Source organism: Ictalurus furcatus, chromosome 19, assembly GCF_023375685.1.
Source record: "Ictalurus furcatus strain D&B chromosome 19, Billie_1.0, whole genome shotgun sequence".
Lineage (NCBI taxonomy): Eukaryota > Metazoa > Chordata > Actinopteri > Siluriformes > Ictaluridae > Ictalurus > Ictalurus furcatus.
Window position 1 is genome coordinate 6177390 of NC_071273.1, and position 19587 is coordinate 6196976.

General features: G+C 39.5%; 1 protein-coding gene and 1 long non-coding RNA gene across 3 annotated transcripts in view; one reads left to right on the forward strand and one right to left on the reverse strand.

The window, feature by feature from the left end:
- LOC128623031 (zinc finger protein 850-like) overlaps window positions 1-13270 on the reverse strand; it is a 207434-nt gene extending 194164 nt beyond the window's left edge. The window contains 1 exon segment of the mRNA XM_053649876.1: window positions 13174-13270. Coding sequence (XP_053505851.1) covers window positions 13174-13242 — 69 coding nt within the window. The 5' untranslated portion in view covers window positions 13243-13270.
- On the forward strand, window positions 13206-17629 carry LOC128623033 (uncharacterized). Of its 2 annotated transcripts, none has more exons than XR_008388495.1 (3): window positions 13206-13337; window positions 14729-14897; window positions 15072-17629. It is a non-coding gene; the product is annotated as an uncharacterized LOC128623033 (long non-coding RNA). The 2 variants fall into 2 exon arrangements; XR_008388496.1 differs by having other exon boundaries at window positions 14729-14890.
- The last annotated feature ends 1958 nt before the right edge of the window (window positions 17630-19587 follow it).

Sequence of the window (19587 nt, forward strand, 5' to 3'; positions counted from 1 at the left end):
ATGAGATAAAGGGAGTAGCTAAGCTAAGTGGGAAGGACTTTGGGGAAGTGCTTAGAGAAGTTATGTCAAAGTTAGCGGTCTCCTTCGACGCCATGGAGCCAAGCACACTTTCCAGCCCTCTCCAACTCGAAGCTTCCGACTCAAGAAAGAAACCCTTTCGTGATGTTGACTCCCTGCAATCCGCAGGCGAGGGTTTTTTCCTTACCTGAGCTACTTTACTTGACACCGATCCCAAGTTGACGCTTCCCAGCTCAATGCCAGAGAAGCCACAGACATTACGGCCCTGTGATCTCAATCCACCAGAGGTGCAGAGGGTTGTAGTAGAACACATTGTTAAGAGTGAAGACAAGGGCAAGAATGCTCATTCCGCTATAAGACTAAGATCATTTTCTGGGAAGACACCCAGACCGTACAGCGAAACTGACTTTGACACTTGGCGTTCTCATGTGGACTTGCTTATGCAAGATGATTTAATCTCTGATCTCGATAAGACAAGGAAAATACTAGAAAGTCTTCTTGCTCCAGCATCTGATCTTGTCATGCATCTTGATCCTGCCTCTCCACCTACAGATTATTTGTTATTGCTGGACTCTGCTTTTGGAACTATGGCTGATGGGGAAGAACTGTTTGTCCGTTTCACGAACACTTTATAGGATCATGGGGAGAAGCCTTCTGCTTATCTGCAGTGGCTTCAGGTGGCCTTGAACCTCACTGTACAGAGAGGGGGAGTGCCAAGGGGTGAGGTGGACAGACATCTCCTTAAACAATTCTGCCGGTGTTGTTGGGACGAGGGTCTGCTCACTGATCTCCAGCTAGAGCGCAAGAAACTCAACCCTCCATCGTTTGCAGAGCTGCTGATGCTTCTCCGGGCCGCAGAGGAGCAACAAGAAACTAAATCCAACAGGATGCTGAGTCATCTGAGTGTCACTAGGCAAAAAGCTGTCGCCCAAGCACAATCTGTACGTGAAGTCTGCGAACTCCGTACCAGTCAGGATTCTAGAGACATGAGTGTATTGAGAAAGCAAGTAGCTGACTTAAAGGATCAGATAGCCATGCTCGCAGGAGTTAGACAGCCTGTTATCAAAAGGGATTCACAGAGGAAGCCAGAATTTTAAAAAAACCTGACTAGGTAAACACAGTGATTACCACACCGACCACAGGTGACAATCTCACCCTGAAGCCAAAGCCTTGGTATTGTTTCCAATGCGGGGAGAATAGTCATCTGGTGGCCACGTGCGGGTCCGATCCTAATCCCGATTTGGTAGCTGCAAAAAGAAAAGAGCTTAGATTGCGACGCCAGAGGTGGGAAAGGCAAAACAGTAGTATAGTGCATTTAAAATGAAATCAGTTCCCGTCGAGGGGCTGACAGGAACTGTAGCGAGTTGTAAATGTTCCGCTGAACCTAAGTTTAAGTTAATGGCCAAGAGACAAGCCTTACTAAAGACTCATACTCAAGTAAATTCCTTTAGATTACCAAGGGGATTGGTAGGTGCAAAGAGTACCGCTCAGATCAAAATAGGAGGGGAGAATGTCCATTGTTTATTAGATACAGGCTCCCAAGTCACTACAGTGCCCCAATCATTTTACCAGAGTCATTTGGCGAAGCATGAGATTAAACCACTCTTCGAGCTGCTAGAGGTTGAAGGAGCAAATGGGCAATCCGTGCCTTACCTTGGGTACATTGAGCTCAGTGTCACTTTTCCTAAGGAGTTCCTGGGGGTAGAAGCTGAAGTGCCAACCCTTGCTCTAGTAGTTCCAGAAATGAATGCAGCTTCGCAGCCCCTGATGTTAACTGGAACTAACACCCTGGATGTATTGTATGAAACCTATGCTGGAATCACTGCTGAGGTGCGGCCATCAACATCACATGGCTACAAAGCAGTACTGAAAGTTCTTGAACTGAGACATCACCAGGATAGATATGGTAGAACTGGATGGGTTATCATGCATGAAATGAATTCCCGCCTTGTTCCGGCTGGTCAGACGGTGGTGGTAGATGGTTCTGTTTCTGCACCTGGACTGCTGTCAGAGAAAACTGCTGTGCTTGAACATCCGTCCACATCATCATTGCCGAGCGGATTACTTGTGAAGACCTGTCTCATTGACATACCAGCTAAAGCATTATGTAAGATTCCAGTAGTACTTACCAATGAAACCGATCACCACGTCACGATTCCTCAGAAATGTGTCATCGGGGAAGTCAGTACCTTCCAGAGAGTTCTTTCACAAAAACAGTGTGAGAATACACAGAAACCCAGCACTAGTCTTAAGTCTACCTTGAATTTCAACTTTGACGGTTCTCCAATTGATGAGGAGTAGAAGGAAAGAATTGCGCAACAGTTCCATAGCATGCCAGAGGTCTTTGCACAGAGTGACCTTGACTTCGGGAGAACTGATAAAGTGAAACACCAGATTAAACTTTCCGATGAGACACCTTACAAACACAGAGCTAGACCTATCCATCCTAATGACCTGGAAGCAGTCCGTAAGCACCTGCTAAAGCTGCAGCAAGCAGGAGTCATTCGTGAGTCTTCTTCACCCTTTTCTTCACCTACTGTGGTAGTGAGGAAGAGGAATGGGGATGTTAATCTCTGCATTGATTACAGGAAACTTTAAACTCCAGACTATTAAGGATGCTTACACGCTCCCAAATCTGGAAGAGACATTTTCCACTTTGAATGGATCCAAATGGTTTTCAGTCCTTGATCTAAAGTTTGGATATTACCAGATTGAGGTTGATGAATCAGATAAACCTAAGGCCGCTTTCGTCTGCCCCATGGGCTTTTGGGAGTTTAACCATATGCCACAAGGTATTACGGATGCTCCGAGCACCTTTCAGCGGCTTATGGAAAAGTGCATGGGGGACATGAATCTTAAGGAGGTCATTGTGTTCCTTGACAACATTATCGTGTTCTCTAAGACGCTTGAAGAGCATGAAGCTAGGCTACTGAAGGTCTTGAATCGTTTGAAAGAGTACGGGCTGAAACTTTCACCAGAGAAATGTGTATTTTTCCAAACTTCAGTGAAGTACTTAGGCCATATAGTGTCGAACAATGGAGTAGAGACAGACCCTGACAAAGTGGAAGCTCTAAAAACTTGGCCAGTACCTCGTGACCTAAAATCACTGAGGATTTTCCTTGGTACGTCTGGATACTATAGACGGTTTATCAAAGACTATTCTAGCATTGTGAAACCTCTTACTGACCTTACCACAGGGTATCCGCCTCTGCGCAAGAGTAATAACCCTAAGACAAAACCTCAGAACTACCATGATCCCAAGAAACCCTTCGGTGAGCGTTGGACACCTGCATGTGAGCGTGCTTTTAAGGCAATCATAGAGAAGCTCACTACTGCTCCCGTACTGGGTTTTGCTCACCCTAAGTTGTCGTACACTCTGCTTACTGACGCCAGTACAACAGGGTTAGGGGCAGCGCTATATCAGGAACAGCAAGGTGAAATGTGAGTACTTGCTTATGCTAGTAGAGGGTTATCTAGGAGTGAGTCACGGTACCCAGCCCACAAACTAGATTTCCTTGCCTTGAAGTGGGCCGTGATTGAGAAATTCAGTGACTACTTGTATGGGACTCAGTTCACTGTCGTCACTGACAGTAACCCCCTGACATACATCTTGACCACAGCAAAAATGGATGCTGTGAGTTACCGGTGGCTGGCGGCCCTATCCACTTTCAACTTCCGACTTCAGTATCGAGCAGGGAAGTTAAACTCCGATGCAGATGGTCTTTCTAGGCGACCACATGGAGGGCTGAGCACAGACACCATATCCCAGAAGGAGCAAGATCGTATCCGCCAATTTGCACAGACTCACTTGAGTGATTCATTACCCTGCCTTGACCCAGATGTTGTGAGTGCCATCTGCGAGAAACATCTAGTTCGTAAGCCAGCAGATACTGACTCAGGTGGCGAGGATGTTTTGACACTGGTGCAGTTGTATAGAAAAATTGAAGGAAGTAAAACACAAGGGAAAACGAGTAATATTAAAACATATGTTTATTAAGAATAAGTAGGACTGGTAGGTGTGTAGTCAGTTGGTGCAGCAGAAAAAGGCGGGTGGTATGGGGTGTGCCCTGGAGACGGAGTAGGACTTAGCTGGGTATCAGAATAATCAGGACTAGCAGGGGCGTAAGGCGGAGAGAAGTTAGACTCAAGGTCAGAGTGAATGCAGAGGGCATTAGCAATGTCTGCAGAAGCTTTACCGTCTGCTTTTGTGAATGAAGATAAGTGTGGTGGTTTACCTATAGTTCCCTTCATGTCCACAGAGCAAATTAGAGATCAACAGCGCGTAGACCCTGGTATAAGAGGAGTAATAGCTCAGCTTGAAACTGGTGAGAGATTACCTACTACTGTCCGAACAGAGATTCCTGACAGACATTTACTACTCAGAGAGTTAAGTCACCTAGAACTACATGATCGAATTCTCTACCGAACCCGTCACGAAGGTGCCCAAAAGACTTACCAACTAGTTCTTCCCAAGATGGCTAGGCCTGTCATTTTGCGAAGTCTGCATGATGAGATGGGTCATCTTGGTACTGAGCGTACTCTTGATCTTATCAGAACTCGGTTCTATTGGCCGAGAATGGCTGCAGATGTGGAGAGACACATAAAGACTTGTGACTCTGGCATGAAAAAGGAACTAGACAGAGCATGGAAACATTACCGCCTGGCACCATTAGTCTTATCTGTCTTTACTCTAATACTGCCCGACGTGTGCAGCAACGCGAGGGGTTTAAATAACCAGTCACAATTACCTTAATTGCTGACAGCTGGTAACACTTCAAAGCACACCCTCGCAGGGCGAGGGCGGGGACAGAACAGAAACCAAAATAAGTGCACATGTCCGTTATAAACAAAGTCTTATCGTCCATGCGCACTTCAAGCATGTGCACGCGCTCTCCAGCTGACTGTGCACTTCGTCGCCGCAGCGCCATCTGCCGGCAAGATCGTGACAATCAACAAGTTCCATCCACCTTCAACCGCTTACTCCTTTTCAGGGTCGCGGGGGAACCTGGAGCCTATCCGAGGAAGCATCAGGCACAAGGTGGAGTACACCCTAGACAGTCCATCGCAGGGCACAATCACATACACACTCACACACCCATTCATACACTACGGACACTTTAGACACTCCAATCAGCCTACCATGCATGTCTTTGGACTGGGGGCGGAAATCGGAGTACCCGGAGGAAACCCCCCACAGCACGGGGAGAACATGCATACTCCGCACACACGGCCCCGGCGGGAACCCCAGACCCTGGAGGTGTGAGGCGAACGTGCTAACCACTAAGCCAACGTGTGCCTATAACAATCAACAAGTTATAATCAATAAATTAATCCACTAAAACCTATGTTTTAAGAGTATAGCCAAATATTAATCAGTATACTGGTACCTGTTTGAGCTGAGAACGTACAGCCATGGTCAAAAGTATTGGCAGTAAGATAAATTTTGTGCTTTGCAAAGTTTCCTGCTTCAGTTGTTGTGGTGTTGATTTACATTGTTTCTATATTATTGTGCAGAGTGATCAGATGCATTTTAAATAATTGCAAAAAGCTTTGTTGGCCAAAAAAAGAAATTTATCACAAAAATCCAAATTTCACTGTTTTTGCAAGGACATTGCTGCAAACAATATTGCACCTGAAAGAACCATTTACCGGATCATCAAGAACTTCAAAGAGAGAAGTTAAACTGCAGTGAAGAAGGCTTCAGGACGTCCCAAAGTGTCCAGCAAGCGCCAGGACCATCTCCTCCTGAGGAGTCAGCTATGGAATCGTGTCACCACCAGTGCAGAGCTTGCTCAATACTGGTAAAAGGTGGATGTGAGTGCATCTGCATGCACAGTGAGGTGAAGACTTTTGGACAATGGCCTGGTGTCAAGAAGAGCAGCAAAGAAGCCACTTCTCTCCAAGAAAAACATCAAGGACAGACTGACATTCTGCAGGAAGTTCAAAGATTGGACAGCAGAAGACTGGTGCAAAGTTATTTTCTCTGATGAAGCCCCCTTCCGACTGTTTGGGACATCTGGAAGATTGAATTTCTGGAGAAGAAAAGGTGAACGCTACCACGAGTCCTGTGTCTTGCCAACAGTGAAGCATCCTGAGACCATCCATGTGTGGGGTTGCTTTTCATCCAAGGGAGTGGGCTCTCTCACAATTCTGCCCAAAAGAACCTGTGGCCAATCCTCAAATGGAGAGTGGTCAATCTGAAGCCCATAAATTGTGATCAACTCAATAATAAGCAGTAATAAGGCAAGAATGGATCACCATCAGGATTTGGCCCAGGAGCTGATATCCAGCATGCCAGAGCAGATTGCAGAGGTTATGAAAAACAAGGGTCAACACTGCAAATATTGACTCTTTGCATATATTGAAAATTTTTTTGCCAATAAAAGCCTTTAAAACTTATGAAATCATAATCATTGTTTTCCAGTATACCATAGAAACATGTGAAAAAATTATCTACAAATACGGAAGCAGCAAACTTTGCAAAACTTTTCTTTTTACATCAAGACCCCGAGACGCTTAGAGTGCTTTTTGCTGAAGAAGATTCCACGACCCTATCTAACAAGTGGAGCAAGTGTTACACATTTCCATCTAATGAACTTTATTTAGCTTGTCTTTTGGTTTGCTAATCTGCTATTGTTTCAGAATTTACAACATAAACGTACAATGAAATCAGTTTCTTTATTAATAATCTAAAGGCCACATAAAGTGTGAGCCCTGACCTGATCCCAGCAAACAAATATTTGCTGCAATGACATATCAAATAATGTTCCAGCCATGTAACTTTGTGATTCTCATATTCGTCGTGGTGACAATATACAATCCCAATTCCAAAAAAAGGTGGGACACTGAGTAAAATGTAAATAAAAGAAGAATGCAATGATTTGAAAATCTCATAAAGCCATGTTATTCATGTTATAGATCATAGAAAATATATCAAATGTTTCAACTGAGGAAATGTACCGTTTTAAGAAGAAAAAATATGGTCATTTTGAATTTGATGGCTACAATCCTCAAAAAAGTTGCGACGGGGGCTACCAAAGGCTGGAAAAGTAAGTGTTACTAAAAAGAAACAGCTGGAGGAATATTTGGAACTAATTAGGGTAATCGGCAACATGTCAGTAACATGATTGGGTATAAAAAGAGTATCTTAGAGAGGCAGAGTCTTTCAGAAGTAAAGATCGGATGGAAGCAGATGTTGCTCTAAAACCTGTATATACCTTTCAGCACTGATGGTGCCTTTCCAGATGTGCAAGCTGCTCATTCCATATGCACTAATTCACCACATACCATCAGAGATGCAGGCTTTTGAACTGAGCGCTGATAAAAAAAAAAAAAATTAAATTAAAAAAAAAAAAGGATGGTTCCTCTCCTCTTTAGTCCTCTTTAGTTTAGAACAGTTTTCCACTTTACACTCAGTCCATTTTAAATGAGGTTTTGGCCCAGAGAAGACTGCGGCGTTTCTGGATCATGTTCATATATGGCTTCTTCTTTGCATGATAGAGCTTTAAACAGCATTTATTGATGGCACGATGAACTGTCTTCACAGACAATGAGTTCTGGAAGTGTTTCTGAGCCCAGGCAGTAATTTCCATTACAGAATCATGCCTGTTTTCAATGCAGTGCTGCCTGAGGGCCTGAAGATCATGGGAATGCAACAGAGATTCCTCCAGACTCTCTGAATCTTTTCATGATATTATGTACTGTAGATGATATATTCATAGTCTTCAAAATTTTACACTGAGGAACATTTTTTTTTTTTTTTACAGATTGGTGACCTGTTGCCAATTAATCTCCAGCTGTTTCTTTTTAGTAAAACTTACTTTTCCAGCCTTTTGTTGCCCTAACCCAACTTTTTGAGACGTAATTTTGAATTTGACGGAACACCTTATTTTTTTTCTTAAAATGATACATTTCCTCAGTTTAAACATTTCACACGTTTCTATGTACTATCATGAATAACACAAGGCTTTATGAGATTAGCAAGTTACTGCATTTTGTTTTTATTTACATTTTACACTGAGTCCCAACTTTTTTGGAATTGGGGTTGTAGTTGTATGTTGTCGAAAAGTCGATGACGAGCATGTTCCAATGACCAAACTGGTATATTATAAAGAAGTAACTGGACCGAACAATATTAGTCACAACAATGTACTAAATAACATTCCAGCAATGTAACTTTGTGATTCCTTTATTCATCGTGGTGACATTATAGTTGTACGTTGCTGGAACGTAGCAAGTACGTCCCAACGGCCATGGTCGGGAGTCTGATCATTTAATCCTTTCAATCTTAACTCAAGAATATATGAGCGGCTGCTTACCTGTCTCCCGTGACAATTCTTCAATTTAAACTCCACCTTTATTTCTAACATATCTCACTGCTTTGGTCAGGGGTGGATATGTGATCCTCGAGCCATTCCTTTATGGACAGCAAAGCAAATTTATTTACTTTGAAACCCATATAGGACTGACTTTCATTCCCTGACTTCAAATTCCTATGTTTTTAAATGGAATTTGTATTGTTTTTGATGGAAGCAATTAAAACGATGCAATTATAATGGAATGTGTTGTGGAATGTCTGTTCGACACATCTGTTCAAAATGCACTCATTAAGACACACCTGTGCCTCAAGTAACATCAAGCAATAATCAACAACACATTTACAGAATTTATTCATCAGCATTTTGTCTTTTTTTGTCCAAACATACTAAGCTAATACATAAGCATTAAGCCAAATAATAATTTTGTAGTCCATTTCTCCATTTTCTATACCACTTATCCTACTGGGTCTCGGGGAACCTAGAGCCTGTCTCAGGGAGCATGGGGCACAAGGCAGGATACACCCTGGACAGGGTGCCAATCCATCGCAGGGCACAATTTTGTAGTCTTACCAACAAATTCATATGCAGCACCAAAAAATTAACTTAATGAATATTATCAATTCATAAATTATTAATTAACCAAATAAATGAATCAATTATTGTAACCAAAGAAAAAAAACAGCATTATTCTTCATGTGTCTCATCATCATCTTCATCACTGTTGCTGCTGTGGAGCCGTCTCTGGTCCTGCTGCTGAAAATAAACAGTATATTTTAGTTTTACTGAAATTAACTACACATTAGGGTATATACTATGCTTACAATTTTTAAGGAGCTCTTGTACTCCTAATTATAAAAATCTACCGTAATTTTCGGACTATTGAGCACACCTGAATATAAGCCGCACCCACTAACTTTAAAAAGAAAAAAAATTTTTTTACATATATATAGGCCGCACTTGTCTATAAGCCGCAGGTGTCCACGTTGTAACATGAGATATCTACACAGAAAGATGTTACACAGAAAGATTTTTTAAACTTTTAATTAAATACGTACCGTAAATGCTTTTTTCCGAACAGTGCCTGTAACACGGGTGGTTAAAAAAATAAAAAATACAGTTGCCTACCAAGAAAAGTCACTGATCGCGATCTTCATCTTCCTCCTGCGCACTAAAACCACTAAAGTCGTCTTATTCAGTGTCGGAATTGAACAGCCTCAGAATTACCGGTACTTCGTCACACACTTCCTCAGTCTCTCTTTCATTGTCGCTCTCAATGTCACTTACGTCTCAAGGCAAATTCGCCCTTGAGCTTGTGCTGTCCTCTTCATCATGCAGCAGTCCAGCCTTTCAAAACCCGTTGGTGATAGTAGATTTTTTGACACTGCTCCACGCTGTTAGGATCCACTGGCAGACTTGAGCAAAAGTTGCTCTTCTCATGCGGCCAGTTTTGGTAAATGATTTCTCGCCACTAGTCATCCAAGCCTCCCACTCAACTTGGAGTGCCACTTTAACTTGAAAGCTGCATCATAAGCATTTCTTTGTGTGTTTTCCATGATGAGGGTGTGTGCATGAAGCGCAAAGTGACTGATCTGAAGAATTTAATGCGAGTGCGTTTGATTTAATTCGAACAGTTTCATTGGTCCACCGTGACCTGTTCGGTAATTTCACTAGTCCGATGTGACGAGGCTAAATGTTTTGGCGGCATGAAGCTCGTTAGCCCGTAAAATCCATAAATTAGCCACATCATTGTTTAAGCCGCAGTGTTCAAAACGTGTGAAAAAAGTAGCGGCTTATAGTCCGGAAATTACGGTAAGTGCAAAAGCAAAATTTTAGGAGCACAGTTGAAGTTTAGGCTTTTTTTTTTTTTTTTTTTTTTTTAAATAAAATGGTTAGTTCTGGTCCTTGATTCTGATTGGTCATTGCGAGGGGTGGGCACGTTAATGTTTTTATTAAAGATTATGAGGACATAACTTTTTTTTAATATTTATGTGCATAGATAAATCTTTTACAACACAAAGTATTTAAATACAAGCTCGCGTGAGCATCATGGATCAAGCTGTCAATGTAAAATTAGCAATCGACTAGAGTTGAAGTTCAGAAAATGTGATAATAGTTTAGTTTATCACGTTAAGTGGCCAATTTAAAACTAGATGGGAAGTAAAAACCATCTCAGATTTTACATCAAGTCTCTCGTTCGAGCACAAATTAACAAAACAGGGCATTTAGTTATGAAGTTAAGTTTGAAAGACAAATAATATAACACATTCCACACCTAGAGTGACATTAAACATTACATGGGCATAATTTATGAATAAAGAGATTTAAAGTGCTTACCTTTTCCTGAGCGTCCGTTAGAAATCGGCCGTTACTCGTAAAATTAGGCGCATGCGCAGTACTTCAAAAATCCGATTCTGCGTGCTGTTAACAGTTGAAAATTCAAAGAGAAGTCTTGTGCCTCCATTAAAAATCTCTTTCATTCACAAACATATAATATTATGAATAATCACCATTTACTAAGCAAAATGTTTGGTAGTTGCCCTTTTGCTGGCAGATATTTGATGTATGACAAATAATATCAAAAGATAATAAAATTCAGACATTGATGCATTTACTTAAATAAAATTTTTGAGCAGTCATCTTTTCTTACGATCTTCATGTGTTCTGAGTTAAGTTTCTTCTGACAGTTTAATCTCCATCTCTACCTACTACAAGATCATGTGGGCAAATCCGGCATTGAAGGAACCTTAAAATAAATAAAAATTTAGGTTAATGAAACAAAACTGATTGACCAAAAAAAAATTTTTAATAAAACATGGAGGAGAACTGCTACGCGATGGAAATCTCTGAGACCTCAAACAAAAGAGACAGCAGTACTGAGTCTAATCCACTTACGCTGTGTAAATCACAAAGTAGGGGAAAAAAAGCAAAAAAAACTCCTGAGACAGAGAGTAAATCCATCTCGATAACCCTCGAGGCGATCCAAGTACTTGGTGCCAAAGCAGACAAGTGACACAAGGAGTAAAGCACACAAATGAAACAGCCAGTGCCATGATGGCAAGAATAGCCAAAGCTGCCCAGTAATTCAGAAGAAATAAAAGAATGCAAAGAAAAGGTCAGTAAGCTGAAAAGTCACATATTGGACCAGGAAGGATACAAAAGAAGATGGTGTGGAAAAGTAAGTGTTAATAAAAAGAAACAGCTGGAGGTTAATTGGCAACAGGTCAGTAATATGACTGGTATAAGAAGAGTATCTTAGAGAGGCGGAGTCTTTCAGAAGTAAAGTTGGGCAGAGGTTCAACAATATGTGAAAAACTGCATCTACAGTTTGTGGAACAATTTCAGAATAATGTTCCTCAATGTAAAATTGCGAAGACTTTGAATATCTCATCATCTACAGTACACAATATCATCGAAAGATTCAGAGAATCTGGAGAAATCTCTGTGCACAAGGGAGAAAATCAATATTGCATAACCGTGATCTTTGGACCATCAGGCGACACTGCATTAAAAACAGGAATGATTCTGTGCCATCCACAAATGCTGGTTAAAGCTCTATCATGCAAAGAAGAACCCATATATAATGATCATGAACATGATACAGAAACGCCGCAGTCTTCTCTGCACCAAAGATTATTTAAAATGGACTGAGGCAAAGTGGAAAACTTTTCTGTGTTGAGACGAATCCAAATTTGACATTCTTTTTGGAAACCATGGACGCCGCACCCTCTAAACTAAAGAGGAAAAAGACCATCCGGCTTTTTATCAGTGCTCAGTTCAAAAGCCTGCATCTCTGATGGTATGTGGTGCATTATTGCCTATGAAATGGACAGCTTGCACATCTAGAAAGGCTTCATCAATGCTGAAAGGTATATACAGGTTTTAGACCAAAATATGCTCTGTTGTATATTAGAACTGGGGTTATATATTTCTTATTCCATGTCCCCCAAATTCAAAGAAGTGCACTTTAAAATTATAAATGAAATGTATCCCACTAAAGAATTTCTAAGAGTTAAATTTAACATGGAAATCTCGAATGTATGTTTATTCTGTAATTCTGATGTGTGATGTGTACAACTGGTTGATACAAAAGATTCCTGTTATACCCTCTTTTACTTGGGATGCTGTTAAATTTGGAATAATATTCGATGACAAAAAAAAAAAATCTCTTTTTTGATAAATAATGTAATAATTGTCAATTTTTTATCCATAAATGTAGATGCATAAAAACACCACCTCAACCAAACATTTTTAAAAAATAAATAACTATCTATATATGTGTACTCACTGAAAATAATGACTATTCCCCAAGCCAGAAACCTGTTTTCATTGTTAGACAAGATTAAACTCATAACAAACCACAAGAAATGTTATCTTATTTTTATTTATTTATTTTGTTTCTGTTCTACTTTTGTTTTGAATTATGCAGATGTGATTGTGTCCTCAGTCTGTTATGTAAAAGAGTTAATGAATAAGTTGCCAATTTTGTTGTAAACACTGAATCAAACAATAAAAATAACACGTCTTCACATTGTTCTTAATGAGACTAGTTAGAGGGTTTTTGAGGACGTGGCCACGACGTTTCTGGACCGTTAGACAAGATTATATATAAACACATTTATAAAAGAAACTTGACCAAGACGTGGTAAAGAAACAACGTTGTCATAAAGTAATACCATGCTGATGAAAAGAGACAAACTGGTGACGTCATCAGAACGCGCGGTGTTTGCTGGGACGTTTTCTGCTTGTTGTATATAGTGTTGTCATGGTTACTTAATTATAAACAAGTTCTCAGAGTTTAAAAATGAAAAGAGAAATCAGACACGTGACTAAACTTTACCTCTGAGCCAGTAGCAGCAGGAGTCTGTGGAGATTTTCTTAAAGATCGGGGTCTGGACTCTGATTTCATTATAAGAGGAGTAAAGAATCAGGACACTGGAAGAAAAATACAGAGATTCATGACTCCAGAATTTCCACTAACCTGTTAACCGAGCAGCTCAGGTGGTAAGTTTCAGATGAACTCACCTTTAGTGATGTTACACAGAGGATCAGAGATTCAAAGCCCGTGTGGAGATGGAAGCTCTGCGACCAAGCGTGTGCATGTTTCGTTCGTCTTCTTCTTCTATTGTTTTATGGCGGTTGGCAAACCAGCTTAAGGTGCATTACCGCCACCTACTGGGATGCAGTGTGAAGTTCAGCTGGAGATTTAAAAAAATAAAAATAAATAAATAAATATTTTTTTTATATAATAAAAATAAAACACACTTACATCCTATTAATCAAACCTGTGTCCCGCAAGTATTTAAAGAGAATGCTATATACTCTTACCTTTCTCAATATACATTGAAATATATTTTCTAAGGTTATTGTATCTATTCTGAGATCCCTTAATTTTCCCACAAACTGAATTATTTCTATATTGTATGCCTCACACCGCAGTATCACATGCTCAATTGTTTCTGCCATTTCACAATGTATACATCGATCTGACTCACTTTTTCCTATAATGTATAGGGAATAATTTAAGATAAGTATGTCCTATAGGGAGCCTGGATATTACACTAACTTCCCTTCTGTTCCCACACTTGGTTCTTTCAATCACCACCTTAGATTGTCTATTAAACATGTGTCTCCCTATTGAATCCTTGTTCCAATTTTCTTGCCATATATCTTTAACGGCTTTATTAATAATACTTTTGGCTTCAGTTTTACTTAGTGAAATTTTTATATCAATCTCTTCATGTCTCAATGCAGTCTTAGACAACCTATCCACCACCTCATTCCCCTTTACCCCATACATGGTCTGTTATCCATAAAAATGTGCCATGTTTACTCCTATTTTATTTATTCTATATAGGTTCTGCAATATTTCATATAATATCTTCTGTCTTGATATTGATTTCCCACTATTTAAACTGCATAATACTGAGTCTGAACATACCACTACATTTATAAGATGCGTTTCTTCCACCCACTGTAAAGCCACTAGAATTGCCATCATTTCCATAGTGAATAACATTTATAATATAGTAAATACTATCAGTTTACTATATTTATCATTAAATAAGTATATACTATCAGTTTATTACGTATATTTATTATTAAATAAGTATATACTATCAGTTTACTGTATTTAAGGGATGCCATCGGAATATTTCTGTCAAAAACTTTACTTTCGGTTTTTTTGTTTGTTTGTTTGTTTGTTTGTTTGTTTTACTGTGCTAAAGAGTAAAAAGTGGTGGAAACTATTTTAATAGAAAAAAAAACATTAAACAGACCTACGACAAAGTGTAAAATCTAATACTGCACAAATAACACTGATGGTGATTATAACTGGACAGTGATTTAACTATTTGTGTGCTTTTCTCTCCTGCACTGCGGTTGTGAGTGTGTAGCACTGCTTGAGATTTCACATGAATAGTTTGATGAACAGTAATGCTGCAGCAATGTGCAGCTGAGGACCTGCGGGTTATAAACTGCTGCACTGTGGACCAGATGGTCTAGGTTCGATGAGGAGGTGGGGATGTGTGTCAGCGTTCACAGGAGTCAAGAGAAAGGTTAAAAGTAATTGGCTTTACTGATATAAAAGAACAAACATCATATAATTATACAATCATGTGCATGAAGTGGCTCAAGTTTCCCTTTTTGTTTTGCTCAGGTCAATTTCAACCTTAACTTTCATTTAGTTAGACTATAATACGAATTATGAAATTGGACTTGCGCCTTTGTGCCCCATAGGTCTGCATTAGCTGATGTCACCAAACTGTGGACTCTGAGGAGGTCCACAAGGGCGGAGTGTGTCATTTGGGACAGAGCGGAAGTTGAACACAGCTGAAAGCTTCACATCATAATCGATGACATCAGATGCAGTTCCAAGGATGAGGAACAAATGTCTGAAGCAAGAAAAGGCAAAGGAAAATAATATTATGGCGGACAAGTTAGCATTCATTACTTTTATTGTGGAAGTAGTGAACTGCTCGGCCTAAAGTGAGTAGAACAGAAAAAATAAAAATAAAAAATCATACAAGCAGCAGATACGTATTTGAAGGCAGATGGAATAACAGTTGATCAGATAAATTAAAAACTAAAAATGCAAGTTACTAATACCCAGACTGTACGTGGAGGCTCATAATGGTGATGATAATCTTGCACTGGAATACAAGAAGCTTAATATCAAATAGGCAAGAATTTAAAATATATAGATAATTTCAAAACTAAACCTCATATATGTGTACAAGAATCTTGGTTAAAACCAAATTTAAATTTTGTGGTTCAAGGGTATTCTGCAGAGCACAAAGATAGGATTAAAGGCGATGGAGGGGGAGTAGTAACTTTTATTAAACAATGAGTAGCATACAGGGAGGTGGGTGTGAATGAGGAATTTGAATTGGTAGTGGTTGAAGTAAGAGCTGGAAATCAGAGTATAAGGGTAATTAATTTTTATAATCTGTGTAAAAGATTAAATAAGGACTTAATTAAACACATCGGAGGAGAAGGAAACTTTACATTAGTGTGATATGCGGACTTGAATGCGCACAGTACTTTGTGGGGAAGTGAATATAATGATCAAAATGTGAATGCTGTAGAAGAAATGTTAGATTCTAATGATCTGGTGTGTCTCAATGATGGAAGTAAGCTCCGCTTCAGCACCGCGAGTGTTTTGGAAAGCACAGAAGCACGTGACTACGAGGTGGGGCAGAAGAAACACACACAGCTGGCAACCAATGAGGGGCAGTTGTGAGGACGTGCTCACCTTCCCCCTTCCTACACATACTAAAATAAAAGCATTTCCTGTTTTACCTGTAATCTGTCTGCACTGTAAGACATTTTATTGCATTTTTGTGGTAACTTACTGGCAGCAAAATGCTATTGCCAGTAATTTACTGTAACTACCCCTTTACAGTAGCTTACCTGTAAATGTGTTTTACAGTATGAAGCCCTTACCACAATTTAATTTTACAGTATGAGGCCCTTACCGCAATTTAATTTTACAGTATGAGGCCATTACCACAATTTAATTTTACAGTATGAGACCCTTACCATGCTCTCACCAAAGCAGTTTTAAAAATGGACGTAATACAATGGATTCAATCATATGCCTAGAATCAGAAGTTAGAAAGGCAATGGTGAATAAAGAAATATTAGTAGGTGTGTTTTTTGATGCGGAAAAAGCATATGATATTCTATGGAAAGAGGGACTCCTAATCAAATTAGATAAGATGGGAATTAAAGGTAAACTATATAATGGATAATGGATTTTCTAATGGACAGGACCATCCAAGTAAGGGTCGGTACAAGGTATTCTAAGATATATAATACTGGCAATGGTACACCACAAGGAAGTGTTTGTAGCCCAGTTCTTTTGACCTGTGTGATAAATGACATCTTTCAGGAATTGTACAAGGAATGGGTAAATCCCTTTATGTGGATGATGATGATGGTGCAAGAAATGCAGCATATGTCGAAAGTAGTATGCAGAAAGCAGATAAAGAAGTAGAAAAATGGGTGAAAAATTGGAGCTTCAGATTGTCAGTACAAAAAACAAAAGTGATGTGTTTTTCAAAGAAAAAGAAATCACCAATAATTATGTTCAACCAATATGGTCAAACATTGGAGCAAGTTCCAGAAATTAGGTTTCTAGGAGTATGGATGGATTCAAAACTAACCTTTGTGTCTTATTTCCTCAGTTTACACATTTCACACGTTTTCTATGTTCTGTCGTGAATAACATAAGGCTTTAGGAGATTTGCAAATTACTGCATTTTGTTTTTATTTACATCGTGTCCCAACCTTTTTGGAATTAGGGTTGTAGTTGTATGTTGTTGCAACGTGATGAGCATGTTCCAATGACCAAACTGGTACATTATAAAGAAGAAACATTTCCTCAGTTGAAACATTTGATATATTTTCTGTGTTCTATAGTGAATAACATATGGATTTATGAAATTTGCAAATCATTGCATTCTGTTTTTATTGACATTTTACTCACTCCTTTTTTGGAATTGGGATTGTATATTGTCACCACGACGAATATGAGAATCACAAAGTTTCATTTCGGTATAGCGCCTCCCCCTCACTCGTGGAGCCACGTTGCTGCTTTGGGCTGCCTGAGTCTGTTGGGTTTCGCTGCATCAGTTTGTTTTGCTTTTATTTATGTTTGTTACTGTCACTAAGATCAGTTTGAGCTCGGGGTTATCTCTGTGTTTTTGTGACAGTAAGTTTCTCTTTGTTTTGTTTTATTCTTTTGTTTGTCTGCTTTGAGCATATTGTAATTGACTTTGTGTTTTTGTTTTCTCCTTGTAGGAGCTGAGTGCTTCCTGAGGCTCGGGGGGGGGGGGGGGGGGGGAGTTCTTTGCTGCACCTTAGGCTTTACCTAACTAAGGGTCATTATTATTGCTGTGTTTATTTGCAGTAAATTTTGTGGGTATGATTCTGATTGGTGGGGTTCTTTTCCCTTTTGTATAGCTGGTGCTGTCATACTAGCCTGCCCTTCATACAGGAAGCCTCAGTCCTCCTATGACTATTGTTAATTTGCTCTTGTGACTGTTTTATTTGACCAATGCCTGACTGCGTTGGCTGCTTTTTTAAAATAATTCTTGGCCAGTCTTTTTAACTTTAAATAAAATGTATTTTTGTGTGGAAACCTATGCCTCTTGCCTGTTCTATGAGTGTATGTGTGTGTCTTTACTTGGGTTATTTTCACAGTTTTCTCAGGGTGGCATAGTCGTTGCAAAACAAGCCACATTGCTACATTTGCAGCAATGTCCTTGCATGTGAGGCTTTTTTGATGCAAAGTGATGATGGCTGCACATCTTTCTTTGGAGGTAACCATTGCTAACACAAGAACACAATGTTTAGAGGCACTTCTTCCCTCCTTTTATAGCAATCAATCTGCTGTTATTATCCAATCAGAATGATAGAGATTTCACCTGAGTAGTACTCCTTGACACTTTTCCATGTGCTGATGATATGATTAGTGAAATGAAGTTAGCTGGTCATTTTGTGTCAGGGCCAAAATACAGTGAAATTTGGATTTTTGTGATAAAGTTCTTTTTTTTGGCCAACGAAGCTTTTTGCAATTATTTAAAATGCACCTGATCACTCTGCACAATAATCTAGAAACAATGTAAATCAACACCACAACAACTGAAGCAGGAAACTTTGTGAAACACAAAATTTATCTCACTGCCAATACTTTTGGCCATGGCTGTATGTTCCCAGCTCGAACAGGTACCAGTATACTGATTAATATTTGGTTATACTCTTTAAATGTAGGTTTTAGTGGATTGATTTATTGATTATAACTTGTTGATACTCTTTCAAACCTTTATTCTTTGATTATACATGAGTGAATTATTCTCTGATTGATTAAAATATTCCATAATAGATGTGGGCAGAAATGGGGTCTTACTTGGGTTTTATTCAGAAGACTTCATGTTTAGGGTTGAACAGAAGATTTATGCACATGTTCAAAACTAATGTTTATAGTTTCGTAGCAATTCACAAAAATATACATTATCATTCAAAAGATTTCCATCAGTGTTGTTTCAGATGCATCAATAAACCGAGTGTAATCTGATTCTAGTGTTACAGACTTAGGTTTCTGAATAATAATCCATGACAGAGATGGTTGATACGACAACATTTTCAGTGTTGATCAGAAGTTTGTAGTCTGTTCTCTGAGAGCTCTAGAGCCAGAGTGCTGTAAACTTTCTGCCACTTTTGTGTAATATCCATGTTTTCAGGTTTTCAGCTTTTCTCTTCATAAAGATGAGCCAGAAAAGTGTGCAGCTTAATGGGTCCCAATACTTATGAGAGCTGGAGGCACAGGGTGCCAATACTTTTGAGAGCCGGCGGCATAGGGCACCAATTACAGCCATTAAAGGTGGGTGATTGGGTGGTCAAACTGTATTACAGAATTGTAGGACAGATTTCCAATAACAATTCCATAAACACATGGGGACAAAATCTAAAATTATTTAAGCATCTTGAATCATTTTATTGTGTTTTCCAGATGTACCACTGCTCAGATTGTGGGAAGAGTTTTGCTAAAAGTCATCATCTCAAAGATCACAAGCGCATTCACACAGGAGAGAAGCCATTTGACTGTTCCCAGTGTGGGAAGAGTTTTATTTATTCAGAGTACTCTTCAACAGCATGAGCGCATCCACACAGGAGAGAAGCCGTATCACTGTAGACAGTGTGGGAAGAGTTTTACCCAAGTACGTGACATCCAATGACACCAGCATATCCA